The sequence below is a fragment of the Symphalangus syndactylus genome, chromosome 17 (assembly GCF_028878055.3).
Source record: "Symphalangus syndactylus isolate Jambi chromosome 17, NHGRI_mSymSyn1-v2.1_pri, whole genome shotgun sequence".
In the NCBI taxonomy this organism is placed as follows: Eukaryota; Metazoa; Chordata; class Mammalia; order Primates; family Hylobatidae; genus Symphalangus; species Symphalangus syndactylus.
The window spans coordinates 24,698,049-24,723,141 of record NC_072439.2 but is presented as its reverse complement, the minus strand read 5'-3'; the positions used below and the strand labels follow the sequence as shown (position 1 = coordinate 24,723,141).

The 25,093-nt window shown below is 42.2% G+C and overlaps 2 protein-coding genes across 9 annotated transcripts in view; both read right to left on the bottom strand.

The window, feature by feature from the left end:
* The window catches only part of LOC129466307 (zinc finger protein 585A), a 111,118-nt gene extending 93,356 nt beyond the window's left edge, over positions 1-17,762 (bottom strand). Inside the window, exon 1 of the mRNA XM_055249648.2 lies at positions 17,716-17,762. The gene's annotated coding sequence lies outside the window, so the exon portion shown is untranslated. The remainder of the gene's footprint in view (positions 1-17,715) is intronic.
* Positions 499-25,093, bottom strand: part of LOC129466308 (zinc finger protein 585B) — a 224,412-nt gene continuing 199,817 nt past the window's right edge. For 7 of the 8 annotated variants that reach the window (XM_063621251.1, XM_063621252.1, XM_063621250.1 and 4 more), the window contains 3 exons: positions 8,837-8,963; positions 8,467-8,559; positions 499-6,043 (listed from right to left, as the gene is read on the bottom strand). In XM_063621251.1, coding sequence (XP_063477321.1) covers positions 4,026-6,043; positions 8,467-8,559; positions 8,837-8,963 — 2,238 coding nt within the window. In that variant the 3' untranslated portion in view covers positions 499-4,025. Of the gene's footprint in view, positions 6,044-8,466; positions 8,560-8,836; positions 8,964-17,715; positions 17,834-25,093 lie in introns of those variants that run through there. The other variant, XM_055249653.2, reaches the window with a different exon arrangement.

Below are 25,093 nucleotides of genomic sequence, written 5' to 3'. Positions count from 1 at the left end.
GCATGCTAAAAGGTGTGTACAGGTATCTCATTGTGGTTTTCATTTTCTTGATAAAGATGTCGAGCATCTTTTCATCACCTTATTTTCCATTTTTATCACATATAACAATATAGATAGATCTCAAATACATCACATCAAATGAAACAAGTCAGACTCAAAAAGAGAGATACATACACATATATACAAAGACAGAGACACACACAGGATGTCTCCATTTATACAACATGTGGAAAAGGCAAAATTACACAGACAGAAAATGGGCTTGTGATCATGAAAGGCTGGGGGTTGGGGAAAGGGATGGACTAAAAAGTAATAGGAGGAAATGTAGGGAAGTGAGGGAACTGTTCTGTCTTGACTGTGGTATTGACTGCATGATGTAATTGTCAAAACTTTGAGAATTCTACACTAAAAAGGGTGAATATTACTGTATGTAAATTACACCTCAATAAATATGACCTTAAAATATTAGTCATGTTCACACAAAAACCTGCACACAGGTGTTTATAGCATCTTTATTCATAATCAACAAAACTTCGGAGCAATTAAGATGTCCTTCAGTAGGTGAATGGATAAATAAATCACGGTACATCCAGACAATAGCATATTATTCAATGCGAAAAAAAAAAAGAGCTAGCAAGCCACGAAAAGACATGGAAGAAACTTAAATCCACATTACTAAGTGAAACAAATCAATCTGAAAAGGCTGCATACTTTATGGTTCAGAGGCAAAATTATGGAGACAAAAGAAAATAGCCAGGGGAATAGGGGAGTAGGCAAAACACAGAGGATTATTGGGACAGTGAAACTGCTCTTTATCCTTCTATAATAATGCATACATGTCATTATTCATTTGTGTCAACCCACAGAATGCACATCAAGGCTGAACCCTAATTAAACCATGGACTTTGGCCGATAGTGTCAATGTAGTTTCATCAATTGTAACAAATGTACCACTCTGAAGGGGGATGTTGATGATGGGGGAGGCTGTGTATACGTGAGGGTGGGGGATATATGGGAAATCTCTGTACCTTCTGCCCCATTTTGCTGTGAACCTAAAATTTCTCTAAAAACTAGTCTTTTATATAAATGGGTGTACATATACATATATATGTCAGCACTAAAATATCACGTTACAATAAATATAAAGGAGAAATTATTGAAAGTCATGTACAGTGAAATGTGTTTTCCTCCATATTTCCTGGAATTCATGAGGAGTGATACACTTAGGAGTAAGGTAAAATGGGAATAATGAAGGGGACCAGACCTTGTTCTAGCGTATGTTAGGAAGGAAGAGGTGATCTCCAGGCACCCTCCTCAGGGTCAGCAGACATTGTCCTAAGTTGGGGATAATGTTGTATCACAAAATATCCAAAATTGAATGAAGCATAGTGAAGCTTCAGATACAGTGCTGGATGAGGTGAAGGGAGGTAATGGGTGAGCAGACATCGGTCTAAGATGTTGAGCAGCATGTGATGAGCCATCAGATACTGTGAAGCAGTGAGGAAGCAGAGCTAATGATGGCTCAGTAGACATTGATCTAAGGTGAGGTAATGGGATGTGTCACCAAGCACTGCCCAACTAGGGCTTGGGAATTAAAGGGGCATTGCGGCCCTGCTCCTTTGACTATGTTCTATCCTTTGGGCCCCATCTTCACTTCCCCATACGGCCCTTCTTAAAGGTGAAACCATCTCTGCAGAGCCCAAATATTTCCCACTCCCAGAACTGCCAATAGACTGGCCCCAGACAAACCATTCTGCAAGTTCCAGAGGGGCCACCCAGCAACTGTGCATCCAATCAGATCATCTGCCAGCATCTGTAAGGCCACTGCTGCCTATCTAGGGCAAGATACCTAATATCCAATGAAGATCCACCCATGTCTGCTCTAGTTCCCTGCTATTGGCTTCAGGCACTCCTCTCGGGGCAGGATAAGCAGGTGTGTGGATTGGGTTCTGGAGTAAGTGGGGCTCTGTCGAGTTGCAACTGAGACAGGGCAGAGCTGTGTATGCTGAGGAAAAATGAGCAGGGAGTCTTTTGCAATCACGTTGGAGCTGTGGGATTCTGGACTCATGGCAGGGAATCCTGGAAGCAAGCATCCACATGGGATTTCCTGTACCTGTTTTCCCTTCTTTAGCATCAGACCAAAAGGTTTACAATGACTTTAGCTTTAGGGTTGAGAAGGGATACAGCCCAGGTACAGACTAGAGGTGAAAAAGCCTGGTGTGTTTTAGGCAAGTTGGTTCTCCCTATTAGCGCTTCTTATGCTGCAACACAGAAAAAAATCAGAGAGAAGTCACGCAACAAGCACGGGTCAACTCTCCACAGGTGCATTTATGGAATGCCTGCTGTATGGCAGTCACGGGTCTAGACTCGTAGTGGTGAACAAAAGGGAAATATTTTCTAGTGTAGAAGCCACAGAGAAATGAGCAAAATATACCAGGCAGCATGGTGGAAAGTGCTAGGGAGAAGAATAAAGGAGGAAGGGTAAGGGGCTGGAATTTTAAACCAGGCAGGCAGGGAAGGCCTGTGTGGAGGTGTCATGGAAAAAAAGACATGAGGGACAAGCCACAGATAAAATAAAGAATTGTGCTCTTTGCAACGGGCATGGCAAATACAAAGGCCCTGAGTCAGGAACTGAACTGATGTTTGAGACACATGGCAGGGAAGGTCCTTGTGGAGTGCATGGCACGAACACGGACACAAGTAGACAGTGAACATATGGGGGGGTTGGTTTTCACATGAGTTATCGATTTCATATGACTTATGATTTATCTCATATCTCATATAATGTAAGATAATGATTTCATGAGTTATCAACTTGTGAAAGTCAGATCATTAAGGAAAGTAAAATGCTGGGCTTCAACTCAGCAGCAATTAAAAAAAAAAAACAGAGGCAGGCAACTGAATGGGAAGAATTTTAATAGCAGAAGGAAGAATTTAAGTTGTCCCAGATGACCTGAAAATCCTAACCTCAGAGGCTTTCTTGAGGGTGGTGGGGTTGTACAAAACACTGTGCTGGGCCGGGCGCAGTGGCTCACGTCTGTGATCCCAGGACTTTGGGAGGCCGAGGCGGGCGGATCATAAGGTCAGGAGTTCAAGATCAGCCTGGCCAGGATGGTGGAACCCCCGTCTCTACCAAAAATACAAAAATTAGCTGGGCGTGGTGGCACACGCAATCCCAGCTACTCGGGAGGCTGAGGCAGGAGAATTCCTTGAACCCGGGAGACAGAGGTTGCAGTGAGCCAAGATAGCTCCACTGCACTCCAGCTTGCCAGACAGAGCGAGACTCTGTCTCCAAAAAAAAAAAAAAAAGAAAGAAAGAAAGAGAAAACACTGTGCTGGGTGTCAAACACAGTGTGCTGAGAACCTGTGGGGCTCAGAGACAGTCCTGGCAGATAATGAAGGGGGATGCAACTCTTTTTCTATGACAGTGCGGACTCAACATATACTCTTGAGGTCTGTGTCTGAATACATAGGGAGTTTGTCTTATTGCAGTATCTCTTGCTTGATAGAAATACTCAATGGGGAATTGGATATGCACAACTGTGTTGGATTCAAAAGAAGAAAATACCCACAATTCTACTAGACAGTGTGTTCTGGAACAAACAACTCACAGAAGGGTTCATCACTATCATATATATTATGTTGTCTTACCATTCAAACTGTTGGCACTATACCTAATCCACAGTAAACAGGATTATCATTCCCATAATACGATCTTTCTTATGAAGAATTTGGTAACAGTGTTCTATTGTAGTTTTCATGAGAAGGCTTTTTCTATTCACCAAATTGACTCCGTTCCTTGTCAGTATGAATAATGCCCCAAGGTTTATTGGGGATGGTGACAATGTAGGAAGGGTCCCTCGCCTCATTCAGTGCCTTCTCAAAGGCCCTCTCCAAAACAGCCATGTGTGACATTCTGATGTGGTCATTTCTATTTATAATAATATATATATTTTTCTGCTGCATGCATGCAACAGTGTACAATCAGACCTAACCCTCAGTGGGGTTTTCTCACACTGTTTCTCTCAAGCGTGGCTGCTCTGATGGACACTGAACACTGATTTCTGAACGAAGCCTTTCCCACAGATGCCACACTTGTAGGGTTTGTCTCCAGTGTGTGTTGTCTGATGTTTATTCAAGTTTGACCTGTTGCTAAAGGCCTTCCCACACTCAGCACACACGTAAGGCTTCTCTCCGGTGTGAATTCGTTGATGCACTTGGAGCTGTGATTTTTTAGTGAAAGACTTCCCACAGTCACTGCACTCATATGGTTTCTCTCCAGTATGAATTCTATGATGTGTAATCAACTCTGACTTCTGTCGAAAGGTCTTCCCACATTCAGAACAAATGTAGGGCTTTTCTCCGGTATGAGTTTTCTGGTGCTTACTGAGATTTGACCTGCCACTAAAGGCCTTCCCACACTCGGCACACACATAGGGTTTCTCTCCTGTGTGAATTGGCTGATGCACCAGGAGCTGAGACTTGGAGGTAAAGGACTTCCCACAGTCACTGCATTCATAAGGCTTCTCTCCAGTATGAATTCTTTGATGAGTAATAAAGTTTGACTTGCGGATGAAAGCTCTTCCACACTCAGTGCATACATAGGGTTTCTCTCCTGTATGAATTTTCTGATGAACAATGAGTATTGATTTCTGGTTGAAGGCTTTCCCACATTCGTGGCATTCATACTGTCTCTCTCCAGTGTGAATTTTCTGGTGTATGTTAAGATTTGACTTCTGAGTGAAGGCTTTTCCACAAGTATTGCATTCATAAGGCTTCTCCCCAGTATGGATTCTCTGATGTGTAATCAAGTCTGACCTCTGGGTGAAGGCCTTTCCACATTTGGAACATATATAAGATTTCTCTCCTGTATGAGTTTTCTGATGTGTAATGAGATTTGACCGGTTGGTGAATGCCTTCCCACATTTATTGCACACATAGGGCTTTTCTCCTGTGTGAATTCGTTTATGAACATGGAGTTGTGACTTGGAAGTAAACAATTTCCCACAGTGACCACATTTATAAGGTTTCTCTCCAGTATGAATTATTTGATGAGTAACCAAGTGTGCCTTCCGGATGAAGGCCAGTCCACATTTCGTACATACATACGATTTTTCTCCTGTATGAATTCTCTGATGCACTGTGAGTGTTGACTTCTGAGTGAAGGCTTTTCCACAGTCACTGCATTCATAAGGTTTCTCTCCAGTGTGAATTCTCTGATGAATAATCAACTCTGACCTGTAGGTAAAGGCCTTCCCACACTCAGTACATATGGAAGATTTCTCTCTACTTTGAACCTTCTCATGTGTAATGACGTTGGAATTATTGCTGAAGACCTTCCCAAATTTGGTACATATATACGGCTTCACTCTTGTGTGAATGCGTTGATGTACCTGAAGTTGTGACTTGGAAATGAAGGATTTGCCACAGTTATTGCACTCATATGGTTTTTCTCCACTATGAATTCTTCGGTGTGCAATCAATTGTGTTTTCTGGATGAAGGCCTGTCCACATTCAATACAGATGTAGGATCTCTCGCCTGTATGGATTTTCTGATGCATCTTGAGTGTGGACTTTTGTGTGAACGCTTTGCCACAGTCAGTGCATTCATGGTGTCTCTCTCCAGTATGAATTTTCTCATGTATACTGAGATCTGAGTTATAAGGGAAGCCTTTCCCACATTCACTACATTCATATAGTTTTTCTCCGGTATGAATTCTCTGATGCCTGAAAAGAGACGATACTTGAAAAAAGGATTTTCCACATTCATTGCACTTATAGGGCTTCTCTCTCATATGGGTTTTCTGATGTGTGATGAATTCTGGCTTCTGTACAAAAGCCCTCCCACATTCAATACATACATGGAGTTTTTCTCCTGTAGGAACTTTCAGATGTACCTTGAACTGTGACTTCCAGGTGAAGCTCTTTCCAAATTCGGCACACTCATAGCATTTTTCCCCAGAATAAATTTTTTGATCTTGAGAGGAAGCTGGTTTATAACCGATGATTTTTCTATGTTGATTATGGTCCCATAATTTCTCTCCTGTTGGAGTACATTCACAGTAAGTATAGAAAGACATTTTACCATATTTAGTACTCTTCTTAACATTCTTTGAAGCATCGTTTCTATTATGAATGTGTAGATCTAAATTATGCTTCAAGCCATTTCCAAATGAGTCACACTGATAGGGTTTTTAGGGGGATATAAAATGTTTGGGTTCACATGAATTATTCTTATGATAGCCTTATATTCGTAATGCCTATTTGTAGTCAATATTTTCTTGATTAAAGCAACATCACTTAGATACTTATTTTCTTTTCTGATAATACTCTATCTGGTTATCAATCTGTCACAGTTATTCTAGAATGAAATACAATCTCACATCATCTCTATCATCATCTTCCCTTTCATTGTGGAAAGAAGTCTTTTTTTTTCCAGAGATTCCCTGTAATAAGGTTTGAAATCCAAACGCCCCTTTTCAAGGGATAATAAGTCACTTTTTGCTTACAGAGCAGCTAGCAGAGGCTAGAGGGGAAGGTAAAAATGGCTTATCCAGCTTGAACACAGAGAAAAGGGTAAGGGTGGGTAATTTCATGAGGAGGGTGTGACACTACTTAAATGAAACATTCTGGGGAACAATTCAGCAGTTAAAAGAAATAAACTAGATGAACAGATAACACCAAGGATAGACATGGAAAAAGGCAAAAAACATGATATGTAGCATAATAAGATTTATATAAACTAATGATCCATGCCCCTAATTCACTTTAAAGTTTACAAAATGCACGAATTAAAAAATGCTTCCATTATACAAAAGAGTGGCTTCTGGTGGGAAGGCAGATGGGTGGGGGGAAAGAGAGAAAAGGGGATATTATCACAAAAATAAAATAAGAGAGAATCTTCACCCACATTCATGGTCACAGTGTGTCCTAAACTAAAGACAGTGATTAAACTCAAACCTCATCAGATGAAATATAAAAATAAAGCAATGACAAAAACAAACAAGCCCGGGCATGGTGCCTCACACCTGTAGTCCCAGCACTTTGGGAAGCTGAGGCAGGCGGATCACCTGAGGTCGAGAGTTCGAGACCAGCCTGACCAACATGGAGAAACCCCATCTCTACTAAAAATACAATGTTAGCTGGGCGTGGTGGCTCATGCCTGTAATCCCAGCTATATGGGAGGCTGAGGCAGGAGAATCGCTTGAACCCGGGAGGCAGAGGTTGCAGTGAGCCGAGATCGCACCATTGCACTCCAGCCTGGGCAACAAGAGTGAAACTCCGTCTCAAAAATAAATAAATAAAAATAAAAATACAAAAATTAGCCAGGCATGGTGGCCCGCCCCTGTAATCCCAGCTATTCGGGAGGCTGAGGCAAGAGAATCATTTGAACCTGGGAAGTGGAGGTTGCAGTGAGCCAAGATTGCGCCACTGTACTCCAGCCTAGGTGACAGAGTGAGACTCCGTCTCAAACAAACAAACAAACAAACAAAGCCAACCAGGAAGAGAGACCCTAACAGTGTGGAATCGCTCAAGCAACATCAGAAGAAAATGTGAGAAAGGGTGATTAATCATGTCATGTCAAACACAGCAGAGAGGTATTCCCAAAGATTAAGTGACAATGATTCCCAAGTCATCAGCTAGATGAAAGACCTGAAGGACTGGGAAGATATGAGAAATCTCATGACCATTCCTATAGCAAAAATAGTTAGAGAGCCTGATTGGAAATAAAGTTCTTTTTTTTTTTTTTTTTTTTCTTTTTCAGACTGAGTCTTGCTCTGTCACCCAGGCTGGAGTGCAGTGGCATGATCTTGGCTCACTGCAACCTTCACTTCCCGGGTTCAAGTGACTCTTGTGCCTCACCTTCCCAAGTAACTGGGATTACAGGCATACACCACCACACCCAGCTAATTTTTGTATTTTTAGTAGAGATGGGGTTTTGCCAAGTTGTCCAGGCTGGTTTCAAACTCCTGACCTCAAGAGATACACCCACCTTGGCCTCCCAAAGTGCTGGGATAACAGGCATGAGCAACTGCACCTGGCCCAGAGATAAAGTTCTGAGGAAGCTCACAGTGAGAAAGACAGAAATAAAAGGGGTGTAGCAGGAGTGGGAGTGTGTGACACAGAGTAATTTTGAAAGAAAGCAGATCCGGGAATACCTGGATGTAAACGAGAGACTCTAGGACAATATGGAAGGTAGGGAAAAAAAGAATGTTACAGAAAAGGAACATAATGAAGATGTATCTTTAATGAGGCTGACTGGCACATAACTTACAATCAACAAGGAAGGTCATCCAGGTAGAAGGCATTTAGTGATCTGAGAGGCATCAAGCAATACAAAAAATTCAGAACCTTCCTGAAGAGTGGTCTTAATAGCACTTCACAGGTTCCAGTGTTTTTCAAGACAGCTGAGATTTCCTCCCGTCTCCCACCTAACCTGAGTCACACTCACCTCACTTCACTCACCTGGGCAGCTGTGACGTGGCCTCTCACCCTGCAGTGCCCATGATTCCTTTCCTTGCTCCAACATGACCACCTCTGGTTTAGGAACTTGATACCCTGTTCATGGGAAATGATAAAGGTCTGGGTCCAGCTAATTATGTTTCAGAGCCCAACAAATATAGTCTTATTGTTCAATGACGGTTTGTTCTTTAGGAAAGTAACCAGATATCTCTGAGAACACAGTAATATTCTGAGTGCCCTAAACAAACAGAGAACCCTGGAGGAAAAAAGGACAAAACCATCACCTATTTAAGATGCCAACAGCATTCATCAACTGAGAGCGAAAACACTCTCAGTGAGGCCTCCTTTCAGATACCAAGGTGACTGTGCTTACCTACTGAAAGCAGGTGGCTGTAGGTCTCCAGCATCACATCCCGGTACAGGTTTCTCTGAGAAAGGTCCAGGTGCTGCCATTCCTCTCTGCTGAAATTGATAGCCACATCCCTGAAGGACACTGATCCCTGTAAGGGTACATTCCTGTTCAATGTGCATAGTCAGCTTTGCAGGGTGGAGTGACTATATTTGGGATTATGGAACATGGGTTTTGTTGTTTTTAATTTACTTCCTTTGTTTTTTGAGACAGAGTCTTGCTCTATTCCCCAGGCTGGAGTGCAGTGGCACGATCTTGGCTTACTGCAACCTCTACCTCCCGGGTTCAAGCGATTCTCCTGCCTCAGCCTCCCGAGTAGCTGGGATTACAGGCATGTGCCACCACGCCCAGCTAATTTTTGTATTTTTAGTAGAGACGGGGTTTCACCATGTTGGCCAGGATGGTCTCAATCTCCTGACCTCGTGACCTTGTGATCGGCCCACCTCGACCTCCCAAAGTGCTGGGATTACAGGCTTGAGCTACCGAGTCCGGCCTTTTTTTTTTTCCCTTGAGATGGAGCTTCGCTCTTTTGGCCCAGGCTAGAGTGCAACGGCATGATCTTTGCTCACTGCAACCTCCACCTCCCAGGTTCAAGCAATTCTCCTGCATCAGCCTCCTGAGTAGCTGGGATTACAGGCATATGTACAGCCACCATACCCAGCTAATTTTTGTATTTTCAGTAGAGACTGGGTTTCATCATGTTGGCCAGAATCGTCTCTATCTCCTGACCTCGTGATCCTCCCGCCTCGGCTTCCCAAAGTGCTGGGATTACAGGAATGAGCCACTGTGCCTGGCCAATTTACTTCCTTTTTAAAGAACCTGCCACCCATTTCCCTAATAGCTTATTATGAAAAATTTTAAACATACAGAAAATTAGAAAGAATTGTACAGTAAAAACCTATAGATCTACTACTTAGATCTACCACTAACACCTTACCCTACTTGCTTCATCACACATTGATCCATCTTACTTTTTTTATGTATTTCAATGTAAATTGTAGTCATCACTACACTTTCTCTTAAGCACCACAAAATGCAAGTTATTAACTAGGGTGTAACATTTGTTAACCTGATAAGGAAAAATTTAGCACAATACAATTAAATGCAACAATCTTTATTTTGCCATTTGACCTTGTGACAAATGTATACACCTGAGTGATAAGAAATTTCTAAGAAATTATATTTTACATAGGTCACATATTAAGTATCCAGTTTTGGCCGGGACGCAGTGGCTCACGCCTGTAATCCAAGCAAGAATGTCAGAGGGGGCTGGACATGGTGGCTCATGCTTGTAATCCAAGCACTTTGGGAGGCCAAGGTGGGTGGATCACCTGAGGTTTGGAGTTCGAGACCAGCCTGGCTAACACGGTGAAATGCCGTCTCTATTAAAAATACAAAAAATTAGCCAGGCTGGTGGCACGTGCCTGTAGTCCCAGCTATTTGGGAGGCTGAGGCGGGAGAATCACTTGAACTCGGGAGGTGGAGTTTGCAGTGAGCTGAGATCGTGCCACTGCACTCCAGCCCGAGCGACAGAGGGAGACTGTCTCAAAAAAAAAAAAAAAAATCTAGTTTTACATAATTTGTGGAACACAGAAATCTAACAAAGAATTCCAGCTATTTGTTCTGTTCTACAGTCAGTCAATTACTCATTTTTCAAAACTGGCCATTGAAATAGGCTGTCTTGGCCAGGACCGGTGGCTCATGCCTGTAATCCCATCACTTTGGGACGCTGAGGCAGGTGGATCACAAGGTCAGGCGTTCGAGACCAGTGTGGCCAACATAGTGAAACCCTGTCTCTACTAAAAATACAGAAAATTAGCCGGGCATGGCAGGCTCCTGTAATCCCAGCTACTCAGGAGGCTTAGGCAGGAGAATCGCTTGAACCTGGGAGGCAGAGGTTGCAGTCAGCCGAGATCACGCCACTGCACTCCAGCCCGGGCTACAGAGCAAGACTCTGTCTCAAAAAAAAGAAAGAAAGAAATAGGCTGCCTTTTAGTCTTCTAGCACATGGATGAACAACCTGCCATACAGTGGCTGATCAATTTAGGACCAGTCATTATGCTACTCCTGAGGACAACGAAATAAATTATTTATGTTACTAGTCTTCAAGCAACCTGAAATACATAGAAAATAAATAAGACCAAAGTTTGAAAAAGGGAAGATATTAAGTTCATTAAGGTGTTGAAAAGTAGATCTCTATCTGAGACACCCTGAGGGCTAAAAAGAAGAGGGAATAAGTTTACATTTCATAGAGTGGAAGAATTTAACTTGGAAGATAAGAGTAATACAAAGTATAGGGTAAGGGGGACATTGCCCAGCAAAGACAAGAACAAAGATAGATAGGCTCCAGTGTGCCACGATTGCATCACCGCACTCCAACCTGAGTGACAGAGCGAGACCCTGTCTCAAAAAAAATAAGGCCAGGCGCAGTGGCTCACGCCTGTAATCCCAGCACTTTGGGAGGCCAAGGCAGGTGGATCACCTGAGGTAACAAGTTCAAGACCAGCCTGGCCAACATGGTGAAACCTCATCTCTACTAAAAATACAAAAAATTAGCCAGGCGTGGTAGTGTGTGCCTGTAATCCCAGCTACCCTAGGCTGAGGTAAGAGAATCGCTTGAACCCGGGAGGTGGAGGTTGCAGTGACCCAAGATCACGCCACTGCACTCCAGCCTGGGCAACAGAGTGAGATTCCATCTCAAAAGTAAATAAATAAACAAATAAATAAATATTAAAATACACAATGAGGGTCGGGCACAGTGGCTCACGCCTGTAATCTTAGCAACTGGGAGGCCGAGGCGGGCGGATCACGAGGTCAGGAGTTTGAGACCAGCCTGGTCAACATGTTGAAAGCCCCTCTCTACTAAAGATACAAAAAATTAGCTGGGCATGGTGGCACACGCCTGGAATCCCAGCTACTCAGGAGATTGAGGCAAGAGAATCGCTTGAAGCCAGGAGGCAGAGGTTACAGTGAGCCCAGATCGCGCCACTGCATTCCAGCCTGGGCGACAGTGCAAGACTCCATCTTAAAAACAAAACAAAACAAAACAAAACACCACATGAGTTTAAAGAACAGCAAATAGGGCTGGGCGTGGTGGCTCACACCTGTAATCCCAGCACTTTGGGAAGCCAAGGAGGGCGGATCACGAGGTCAGAAGATCGAGACCATCCTGGCTAACACGGTGAAACACCGTCTCTACTAAAAATACAAAAAATTAGCTGGGCGCAGTGGCGGGCACCTGTAGTCCCAGCTACTCGGGAGGCTGAGGCAGGAGAATGGTGTGAACCTGGGAGGCAGAGCTTGCAGTGGGCCCAGATTGCACCACTGCACTCCAGCCTGGGTGAAACAGCGAGACTCTGTCTCAAAAAAAAAAAAAAAAAAAAAAAAAAAGAGAGAGACCTAAGGCCAGGGGCAGGGGCTCACGCCTATGGTCACGGTATTTTGGGAGGCCGAAGCGGGTGGATTCCTTGAGCCTAGGAGTTTGAGACCAGCCCAGGCAACACAGTGAGACCCTGTCCCTAAAAAAAATACCAAATAAATTAGCCATGCCTGGTGGCAGGCACCTGTAGTCCCACCTATTCGGGAGGCTGAGATGGGAGGATCGACTGAGCCCAGGAGGTTGAAGCTCCAGTGAGCCGTTATTGCACCTCTGCACACCAGCCTGGGTGACAGAGGGAGACCCTGTCTCAAAAAAATAAATAAAAAATTAAAAATAAGAGACTTAAGGGTCATACTAACCAAATGCACCTTGTGGACTTTGGTCCCTAATTAAAATGAACCAATCTTAAAAAGATATTTACAACAATTTAGAGAAATGCAAGCAATGGGTATTAGATGATAACAAAGAATTACTGTTATTTTGTTGTAGGTGTGATATTGACTTATTTGTTATGCTAAACAAAAGAAAAAAGAATTCATCTCTTTGAGATACATATCAAAGTATTTTTAGATAAAACATTGTGTTTGAGATTCGCTATAAAATAATCCAGGAGCTGTGTAGGAAGGTGGTTTCAGATGAAACAAGAATGGCAGAATGTTGATGATGACTGAAACTGGATAAAAGGCACAATAGGTGAACGGGTTGCTTATACTATTCTCTTTACTTTTGTATATATTTAAATTTTTTCGTAATAACATGTTTTTGAAAAATATGATCCTCCAAATTAAAAATCTAATTTGGAATTGCACAGTTAAAGGAATGCCTATTTCCACATAGTGTTGTACATATTTAAAGAAAGTATTGGCCAGGTGCAGTGGCTCACACCTGTAATTCCAGCACTTTGGGAGGCCGAGGCACGTGGACCACCTGAGGTGAGGGGTTCAAAACCAGCCTGGCCAACATGGTGAAACCCTGTCTCTACTAAAAACACAAAATTAGCTGGGCATGGTGGTGCATGCCTGTAATCCCAGCTACTTGGGAGGCTGAGGTAGGAGAATTGCTTGAACCTGGGAGGTGGAGGTTGCAGTGAGCCAAAATCACGCCATTGCACTGCAGCCTGGGCAACAAGAGCAAGACTCCATCTCAAAAACAAACAAAGTATACTAGGGACTTGAATACCCTTCCCTCACCTCAGCAATTTATCAAAATACTAGACAGGAAATCATCAAATATACAGAAAAAGAAGCCACAGTATTTAATTGATATTTATAGACTACTGCAACAAACAACAGCAGAATACACATTCTTTTCAAGAATCATAGAAAAATGACCAAGACAGACCATACCCTAGGCTATAAAACCAACCTTGACAAATTTAAACGAATAAAATACGAAGTATGTTCCACAAGGAAATAAAACAAAAAATCAATAACAGAAAGACCACAGAAAAGTCTCCAAAGGAATTAAAAAATAAAAACAAAAGCTTTCTGGAAAAGCAAAAACTATTCGGAAATTAATAATACACAATTAAATGACCTATAGGTCAAAGAAGAAATCTCAAAGGTCATTTTAAAAATAAATACACCTGGCCAGGCATGATGGCTCAGCCTGTAATCCCAGCACTTTGGGGGGCCGAGGTGGGTGGATCACATGAGGTCAGGAGTTTGAGACCAGCCTGGCTAACATAGTGAAACCCTGTCTCTACTAAAAACACAAAACATTAGCCAGGCGTGGTGGCGCACACCTGTAGTCCCAACTACTTGGGAGGCTGAGGCAGGAGAATCACTGGAACCCGGGAGGAGGTTGCAGTGAGCCAAGATCATGCCAGCCTGGGTGACAGCCTGCACTCCAGCCTGGGCGACAGAGCAAGACTCTGTCTCAAAAAAAAAAAAAAAAAATCAGGAAAACAAAACAAGAAACAGAAAAAAAAAATCAATAAAACACAATCCAGTTGTTGGGGGGAAAAATCAATCAAATACAGCTGATTGGCCTATTAGTCAACTAGACTGATGAAAATAAAAAGACACCAATCAGCAATATCGGGAATAAAACAGGAAATAACATGACAGATCCAGGAACCATTAAAATAAAAATATGGGAATACAAACACGTATTTAGATAAACTAAATAAATTAGCTTATTTAGATAAGATAAATAAATCTTATAACTATTAAATTACATTCATAATTTAAAAGTTGGTGAAAAGAAATTTCTAGGCCTAGTTTTGCCAGAGAATACTACCAAACTTACAAAGAAGAATTAGTCTCAGCCGGGTGCGGTGGCTCACGCCTGTAATCCCAGCACTTTGGGAAGCTGAGGCAGGATGATCACCTGAGGTCAGGAGCTCGAGACCAGCCTTACCAACATGGAGAAACCCCGTCTCTACTAAAAATACAGAATTAGCTGGGCGTGGTGGCGCATGCCTGTAATCTCAGCTACTCGGGAGGCTGAGGCAGGAGAATCGCTTGAACCCAGGAGGCGGAGGTTGCGGTGAGCCGAGATTGCGCCACTGCACTCCAGCCTGGGCAACAAGAGCAAAACTCTGTCTCAAAAAAAAAAAAGAAGAAGAAGAATTAGTGTCATTTTTACACAAACTCTTCCAGAAAATAGAAGAGGAAGACCACTTCCAAACTAACTTTGTACAGCCAGTATTACTCTGATTTCAAAACCAAAGAAAGCACAAAAAAAGAAAACTATAGACCAGTATCTTTCATAATTTTAGATGCAAACATCCTCAACAAAATATCAGCAAACAATCCAGCAATGAATAAAAAGAATCATGTACTACAATAACTGAAATTCACGGGGGAACTCTCTGTATCATTTTGTAATTTCTGTGAATCTATAATTATTTCAAAATAAAAAGTTTTAAAAAATATACTCCTAAAGAAAGATTATTCCAAAACATTTGGAATATTTTGGAATAGTTATGACTGGAAGGTCATTGACAAGACTCACTGCACAATTCACATGAGAGAATGTGAATTACAGTTGACCTTTGAACCACATGGGTTTGAACTGTGTGGGTCCATTTGTAACACAGATTTCTTTTTTCAGTAAAATTACACCGAGTGTGCCTCCCTCTCCTGCCCTCCCTTTTACCTTCACCTCTTCCCCCTTTGCCACCCAAAACAGCAAGGCCAAACTCTCCTCTTCCTCAGCCTCCTTAACCTGAAGACCATAAGGGCAAAGACCTTCATGATGATTCACTTCCACTTAATAAATAATAAATATATTTTCTCTTCCTTTTGATTTTCTTAAAAGCATTTTCCTTTCTCTAGCTGACTTTTATTATAAAAATACAGAATATAATACATATACAAAATACATGTTAACCAACTCTTTGTTATCGGTAAGTTAACAGCAGGCTATCAGTAGTTAAGTTTCAGGGATGGTCAAAAGTTATACACAGCTTTTCAACTGCACAGAGGTCAGCGCCCCAAGCCTGCATCATTTGAAAGACAACTGTGCTTATTATAATTGCGGTTTTTGTCATTATTTTTTTTCTTTTTTTTATTATACTTTAAGTTTTAGGGTACATGTGCACAACGTGCAGGTTTGATACATAAGTACATATGTGCCATGTTGGTGTGCCGCACCCATCAACTCATCATTTACATTAGGTATTTCTCCTAATGCTATCCCTCTCCTAGCCCCCTACCCCCCAACAGGCCCCGGTGTGTGATGTTCCCCACCCCGTGTCCAAGTGATCTCATAGTTCAATTCCCACCTATGAGTGAAAACATACGGTGTTTGGTTTTCTGTCCTTGTGATAGTTTGCTCAGAATGATGGTTTCCAGCTTCATCCATGTCCCTACAAAGGACATGAACTCATCCTTTTTTATGGCTGCATAGTATTCCATGGTGTGTATGTGCCATATTTTCTTAATCCAGTGTATCACTGATGGACATTTGGGTTGGTTCCACGTCTTTGCTATTGTGAATAGTGCCACAATAAACATACATGTGCATGTGTCTTTATAGTAGCACAATTTATAATCTTTTGGGTATATACCCAGTAATGGGATTGCTTGGTCAAATGGTAATTCTAGTTCTAGATCCTTGAGGAATCGCCACACTGTCTTCCACAATGGTTGAACTAATTTACACTCCCACCAACAGAGTAAAAGCATTCCTATTTCTCCACATACATCCTCTCCAGCATCTGTTGTTTCCTGACTTTTCAATGATTGCCATTCTAACTGGCGTGAGATGGTATCTCATTGTGGTTTTGATTTGCATCTCTCTGATGACCAGTGATGATGAGCATTTTTTTCTTGTGTCTGTTGGCTGCATAGATGTCTTCTTTTGAGAAGTATCTGTTTGCCATTATTTTCAATGGCAAAACCGCAATTACTTTTGCTCCAACCTAATATGTAAAGTAAGGCTATAATGTTAACAGGGATGTAGAAGGAAAATGGCACTAATTATTAGGGAGGCAGACCTGACGTTGAATATGAAGGTGAGAAAAAGGATTAAGAAATAATTCTTAGTCATCAATTTTGTGTCACTATGTACATTCTGGTGCCACAAATGTGTAGAGAAGGCTGAGGAAATTAAAAAAAAATGACTTAAATTTTGTATATGTTGAGATTTAGCTGACAGGATATATACGAGGGTGTACACTAGGTGGTGGATAGAGAGCTTATTATTAATTGTGATAGAGATTAGCTGAATAAAGAGCTTATTTATTTTATTATTATTATTTTTTGAGATGGAGTTTCGCTCTTGTTGCCCGGGTTGGAGTGCAATGGCGTGATCTTGGCTTACCGCAACCTCCGCCTCCCGTGTTCAAGTGATTCTCCTGCCTCAGCCTCCCCAGTAGCTGGGATTACTGGCATGTGCCACCATGCCTGGCTAATTTTTCTATTTTTAGTAGAGACTGGGTTTCTTCATGTTGGTCAGGCTGGTCTCAAACTCCCTACCTCAGGTGGTCCGCCAGCCTCAGCTTCTCAAAGTGCTGGGATTACAGGTGTGAGCCACCAGGCCAGGCCATTCCAGTGTTTTACAAGCACTTTGCAAGGCCAAGGCGCAGATTACCTGAGGTCAGGAGTTCAATATCAGCCTGACCAATGTGGAGAAACCCCAACTCTACTAAAAATACAAAAATTAGCGGGGTGTGGTGGCACATGCCTGTAATCCCAGCTACTCGGGAGGCTGAGACAGGAGAATCTCTTGAACCCAGGAGGCGGAGGTTGCAGTGAGCCGAGATTGCGTCATTGCAATTCAGCCCAGGCAACAAGAGTGAAACTCTGTCTCAGAAAAAGAAAAAAAAAAAAAAGAAAGCTATATTATTAATATAGTCACAATATTATTTATTGTGTAGAGATAAAGATTCAGAGGTCCTTTGTATAGAGGTCACTGGATTCAGGGGAGGGTATGAGCATGCAGATGGAAGTGGAAAGAAAAGTACTAAAGATATTTATAATTTTTAATATATAAAATTATGATTCTTGAAAGCTACCTTGTTGATTTCTTCATTTAACTGCATTCAGAGATTACAGTTTGTTTCTTGTGATGCATATTGATTGTGCTTATAGGGCTCAGAACATCATTTCTTTGAAAATGGTACCTATATACCTGAAAAGAATATACATGTTCTAATTTTTCTCTTTATCATACACTTGTATAGTCACACCCTACACACACCAAACTCCCCAACCCCCAAACCCTATGTTATCAAGAATTTACTAGGAACTCGAGATGTCATGTTAGTTTGGAATAGAGCTTTACCACCTCACCAAATGAGCTTCTTATAAACAGTTTGTCCAGGCTGGGTGCAGTGGCCCACGCTATAATCCTGGGATTTTGGGAGGCTGAGGCAGGCAGATTGCTTGAGCCCAGGAGTTCAAGACATGCCTGGGTAACATGGTGAAACCTTGTCTCTACAAAAAATACAAAAATTAGCCAGGTCTAGTGGTGCGTACCTGTAGTCCCAGCTACTCGGCAGGCTAAGGTGGGAGGATCGACTGAACCTGGGAAGTCCAGGCTACAGTGAGCCGTGACTGCACCACAGCACTCCAGCCTGAGGATAGAGTGAGACCCTGTCTCAAAAAACAAATAAAATAACAGTTTGTCCAGGAAGAAACCTCCTCACTCAAAGATAATAATAAGCATCGCCTGATGTACAAAGATACTATGAGCAAAAAGGATGAAACAAAAATAGAGATGAGATTAAGAGGAATACACTACAAATAATATACTACAAATAAATTGACACACAACAGAAAAAACATCCACCATGAATTCAAGGAATTCACTATAATTATAACTACTTAAAATAATTAAACAGGCCAGGTGCGGTGGCTCATGTCTATAATCCCAGCACTTTGGGAGGCCGAGGTGGGCGGATCACCTGAGGTCGGTAGTTTGAGACCAGCCTGACCAACATGGACAAACCTCGTCTCTACTAAAAATACAAAATTAGCTGGGCACGGTGGCACATGCCTGTAATCCCAGCTACTAGGGAGGCTGAGGCAGGAGAATCGCTTGAACCTGGGAGGTGGAGGTTGTGGTGACCCGAGATGGTGCCACATGCAGTCTGGGCAACAAGAGCGAAACTCCGCCTCAAAAATAAATAAATAAAATAAAATAAAATAATTAAACCCAAGGAAGAAATAGTGGAAAAACAGATAGGCTAAGAATGTGGTTATGTAAATTTTTGAAAAATAAATTGGCAGAACTCAATACAGTTTTTTTGTTTTTAAAGCAACACAGAAATAAAGGTCTCCTTGAAAGCAATGAAAAGACCCTGCTAAAACACAAAAGGTAGGCCAGGCACGGTGGCTCATGCCTGTAATCCCAGCACTTTGGGAGGCCCATGTGGGTGGATCATGAGGTCAGGAGCTCGAGACCAGCCTGGCCAATATGGTGAAATCCTGTCTCTACTAAAAATACAAAAATTAGCCAGGCATGGTGGCGCACGCCTGTAATCCCAGCTGCTCAGGAGGCTGAGGCAGAAGAATCACTTGAACCCGGGAGGTGGAGGTTGCAGTGAGCCGAGATCGTGCCACTACACTCCAGCCTGGGTGACAGAGCGAGATTCTGTCTCAAAAAAAAAAAGCACAAAAGGTGGTAAAGACAAGTGTGCAACATAAAATGGAAATAAGAAGTTTCTTTTTTTTTTTTTGAGATGGAGTCTCGCTCTGTCGCCCAGGCTGGAGTGCAGTAGCGCAATCTCGGCTCACTGCAAGCTCCGCCTCCCGGGTTCACGCCATTCTCCTGCCTCAGCCTCTCCGAGTAGCTGGGACTACAGGCGCCCGCCACCACGCCCGGCTAATTTTTTTTTTTTTTTTTTTGTATTTTTAGTAGAGACGGGGTTTCACCGTGGTCTCGATCTCCTGACCTCGTGATCCGCCCGTCTCGGCCTCCCAAAGTGCTGGGATTACAGGCGTGAGCCACCGCGCCCGGCCAAGAAGTTTCAAAAAGAAAATAGAAAAAAAAAGAGTTTAATAAAAACATCTAATAAAAAAAATCCTTGAAGTGGCAGTATAGAACTTTTATTGTTATTCACAGTACAAATTTAATAGATAGTCTTAAATGATAGATATAAAGATTGAGTTAAAGAAGGTAATGTTATAAAGCTGCCACTAAAAAAACAAAAGAAAAAACAGAGGCCAGGCATGGTGGCTCACACCTGTAATCCCAGCACTTTGGGAAGCTGAGGCAGGCGGATCACCTGAGGTCAGGAGTTTGAGACCAGCCTGACCAACATGGTGAAACCTCATCTCTACTAAAAATACAAAAATTAGCAGGGCGTGGTGGCACACACCTGTAATCCCAGCTACTCAGGAAGCTGAGGCAGAAGAATCGCTTGAACCTGGGAGGCAGAGGTTGCAGTGAGCCAAGATTGCACCACTACACTCTAGCCTGGGCAACAGAGCAAGACTCCGTCTCAAAAAAAAAAAGAAAAGAAAAAAGAAAAAACAGGATCCAAAACTTCCAAATTACCTGAAGGGACACAGAAACAAAGCAAAAATACATAGTATATGGTTAAAGATATACAAAACAGGAATCCCCATCAGAAACGTAACATGAAATGTATGTTTCTGGCCGGGCACGGTGGCTCACGCCTGTAATCCCAGCACTTTGGGAGGCCAAGGCAGGCGGATCATGAGGTCAAGAGATTGAGACCATCCTGGCCAACATGGTGAAATCCTATCTCTACTAAAAATACAAAAATTAGCTGGACGTGGTGACATACACCTGTAATCCCAGCTACTCCAGAGGCTGACGCAGGAGAATCGCTTGAGCCCGGGAGCCAGAGATCATGCCATTGCACTCCAGCCTGGCAACAGAGCAAGACTCTGTCTCAAAAAAAAAAAAAAAAAAGTATCTTTCCACTGCTATACAGAAGAAATGTACAAGGACTCCAAAGGATGACCGTAAAAGGAGGAGCAAAGGCCTATCTGGAATTGCCAAAGGAAAGGAAGCAAGAGCCTCCACCTTAATATTTGAGCTGAATTCTCACACAAAAAAATTAAATATGACAAGGACACAATCTGAAATGAATCTCAGATACCATTACTGTCACTACACCAAATTACATAGCATCAAAATTTATAAACTGTAGGAAACTATAGGAAAATAATAGCGAGAAATACATTGGTGGTGGGAAACTTTACATAACATCTCCCAGCTCCATTAGATAAAGTAGAAAAAAATCATTAACACTATGAAAACCTCACAACTACATAAGATATCTTATAAGTTATCAATAAAATCTTATTGATATCAAATTCTATATCCTGGAAACAGATTTCCTGTTTACACAGTGCTGGTGTAACATTCAGAAATGTTAAACATAAAATTTTCAAAGCAAAAAACACAAAAACCTTTACTGATATGCCAAATGAAAATAATTCTCTCCATCTCTGCAATTCTAACTTTATTAAAAGTAGAATATTTTAGGCCGGGCGCGGTGGCTCACGCTTGTAATCCCAGCACTTTGGGAGGCCGAGGCGGGCGAATCACGAGGTCAGGAGATCGAGACCACGGTGAAACTCCATCGCTACTAAAAAAATACAAAAAATTAGCCGGGTGTGGTGGCGGGCACCTGTAGTCCCAGCTACTCGGAGAGGCTGAGGCAGGGAATGGCATGAACCCGGGAGGCGGAGCTTACAGTGAGCCGAGATCGCGCCACTGCACTCCAGCCTGGGCAGCAGAGCGAGACTCCGTCTCAAAAAAAAAAAAAAAAAAAAAAAAAAAAGTCTCGCTCTTTCACCCAGGCTGGGCTGGAGTGCAGTGGCGCGATCTCGGCTCACTGCAGGCTCCGCCCCCCGGGGGTTCACGCCATTCTCCTGCCTCAGCCTCTCCGAGTAGCTTGGGACTACAGGCGCCCGCCACCTCGCCCGGCTAATTTTTTGTATTTTTAGTAGAGACGGGGTTTCACCGTGTTAGCCAGGATGGTCTCGATCTCCTGACCTCGTGATCCGCCCACCTCGGCCTCCCAAAGTGCTGGGATTACAGGCGTGAGCCACCGCGCCCGGCCCGAAAGTAGAATATTTTAAATGAAAGTCTTAATACATAGAAATGAAAATGGTCAATGAAGACTTGGTGCTTGGTGGGAAACAATATGCTACTAGAATTTCAATCTTTTTTTCTAGATTTTTAAATGTAATTGCATAAGGTAAATTACTTCTCTAAATTATTTTTGGTACTGTTTTGCTAGACTATGTACCATTACTTTTGATATACAGTATTTTTTGAGGTATTTTACTATTTTAGTTTTTAGACTTCTTTGACTTTGGACTGGGCTGCTGAATGAGAAAACAGTGTTTGCTTCACTTATTTCCCAGTGATAAACTATTAGTCTACTGTTTTCATCTACTCTTTTTTTTTTTTTGAGACAGAGTTTTGCTCTTGTTGCCCCAGCTGGAGTGCAATGGCGTGAACTCACCGCAACCTCCACCTCCCAGGTTCAAGTGATTCTCCTGCCTCAGCCTCCCCAGTAGCTGGGATTACAGGTGCCTGCCTAATTTTTGTATTTTTAATAGAGACGGGGTTTCACCATGTTATCCAGGCTAGTCTCAAACTCCCGACCTCAAGTGATCCGCCCTCCTCGGCCTACCAAAGTGCTAGGATTATAGGCGTGAGCCACGGCACCCGGCCTCATCTACTCTTGAATACAGTTAGTGAATACATTTGACTTCTGAATCTATTTATCTCCAGTTCTTTTGGGCATCGAAGTTAACTCTGTAAACAAAACAAAAACCTGAAACAAGGTTGAGAATAATTTCTGATATTATCTATTACTCAAAACTTTGGCATGAAAATCAACTGTAAAATCACATGACCTTTTCCATCATTTTTGACTGTGTTGGGGGTGTTGAATCAACACTTTAATTCCTTTAAGGACTTCTGTATAATTTGTTCTTACCAATTTGAAAATTTATTTATTATAAAATTTTATCCTTTTGTTTAGGTTTTCATATATTTGCATGATTTTTTTTTTTTTTTTTTTTTTTTTTGAGATGGAGTGTCGCTCTTGTTTTCCAGGCTGGAGTACAATGATGCAATCTCAGCTCACTGCAACCTCCGCCACCTGGGTTCAGGCGATTCTCCTGCCTCACCCTCCTGAGTAGCTGGGATTACAGGCACGTGCCACCGTGCCCTGCTAATTTTTGCATTTTTGGTAGAGACAGGGTTTTACCATGTTGGTCAGGCTGGTCTCGAACTCCTGACTTCAGGTGATCCACTGGCCCTGGTCTCCCAAAGTGCTGGGATTACAGGCTTCAGCCACCACGCCCAGCCCTATTTGCATGATTTTATATAATATTCACTCGTGATTGTTTGAATCTTAGGTATAGAAGTAACTATTATTCCTGTTTACTAACATATTTTGATTATGTTTATCTTCACTCTTTTTTCTTGATCATTAATATGTAGAAGCAACTTGTGTTTCTGTCAAACATTTTTATCAACCATTTTTTGTTCTCTGTGACTCATGTCTTCGTTTTTCTTTTTTTAGTCCTCATTGTTCTTTTTTGTATTTTTTGACTCATTCTTTTTGTAACTTCTTCAGTTGAAACCATAACTGTTTTTTTCCAAAAATTTCTAAGATTCCATAAAAGGCACTTAAATCTATAGTTTTCCCCTCTATTTACAGTTTAGCTTTACCACATGAACTTTAAAATGTAGTACTTTATTAGCAGGCCGCAGTGGCAGGTGCCTGTAATTCCAGCTAGTAGGGAGGCTGAGGTAGGAGAATCACTTGAACCCAGGAGGCAGAGGTTGCAGTGAGCTGAGATCGTGCCACTGCACTCCAACCTGGGCGACATAGTAAGATCTTGTCGCAAAAAAAAAAAAAAAAAGTTATTCAACTATTTTGTGTTGAATAGTTATTCAACTATTTTGTGTTGTGGTAAAATATACATAAAATTTGCCATTATAATTATTTTTCAGTGTCCAGTTCAGTGGCATTAAGTACATTCACATTTTGTGCAAGAGCCTTTTTGTTTTGTTTTGTGCAAGAGCCTTTTTGTTTTGTTTTGTTTTGGTTTTTGAGATGGAGTTTCACTCTTGTTATCCAGGCTAGAATGCAATGGTGTAATCTCGGCTCACCGCAACCTCCACCTCCCGGGTTCAAGCAATTCTCCTGCCTCAGCCTCCAGAGTAGCTGGGATTACAGGCATGCGCCACCATGCCCAGCTAATTTTGTATTTTTGGTGGAGACGGGGTTTCACCATGTTGGTCAGGCCAGTCTCAAACTCCCGACCTCAGGTGATCTGCCCGCCTTGGCCTCCCAAAGTGCTGGGATTACAGGCATGAGCTACCGCACTCAGCCTTCAAGATCCTTTTACTTATTTCTAATGTAATGCTCTTTGTCAGAAAACAGAATCAATATTACAGCAAAGATTTATATTTTTTATCTGCTTTGATCAATAAGCTTCTGAAAGTAATGTGATAAAATGGCCAATATTGTATTTAATGATTTCTGTTCATTTTTACTTAAAATAGTTCAAAGATACATTATTAATTAAATAAATGCTAATAATTTGTATAATTCTTTGTATATGATTCTTTTCATAAGGATGAACAACATGTTTTCATCCCTTTAGGTGATTTTCATCTTAAATCCCTTTTGATCTGTTCCTAAATTGCAGCCCTAGCTTTCTTTTGGCTCACTCTTTTATTTTTAAATGAGGATAAAAGCAGCCCTAACCTCTGAGAGTTAGCCTCGTACTATCAGTTAAGCCTCAGTGTTGCTAGAAGCTAACCCGGCAAGGGCCAGCTAATTCATGGTGTTCTCCACGGTGCTACACAAAAACAATCTCTTAGAACACCAACAGCAAACAAGACCAATCTCTGACCCTCATGGTGTAAGATGATACCAAGACCACTCTGTCATTATATTTGAGCATAGACAAAAATCAGAACATTCTTCAAACCACAAAAGTGAATAAAAGTCTCCTTATTCTGCCTAATGCGAGAGACTGCTGCTTTTTTTTTCTTTCGAGACAAAGTCTATCTCTTTCATCCAGGCTGGAGTGCAGTGGCATGCTCATAGTTAACTGTAATCTCGAACTCCTAGGCTCAAGTGATCCTCTTGCCTCAGCCTCCTGAGTAGGTGGGTCTACAGGCACACACCACCATGCCAGACTAATTCTTTTTCTTTTTTTTTTTTTTTTTTTTGAGACAGAGGCTCACTCTGTCACCCAGACTGGAGTGCAGTGGTGCAATCTCGGCTCCCTGCAACCTCTGCCTCCTGGGTTCAAGCGATTCTCCTGCCTCAGCCCCTTGAGTAGCTGGGATTACAGGCGCACGCCACCATGCCCGACAAATTTTTTTATTTTTAGTAGAGACGGGGTGTCACCATGTTGGCTAGGCTGGTCTCGAACTCC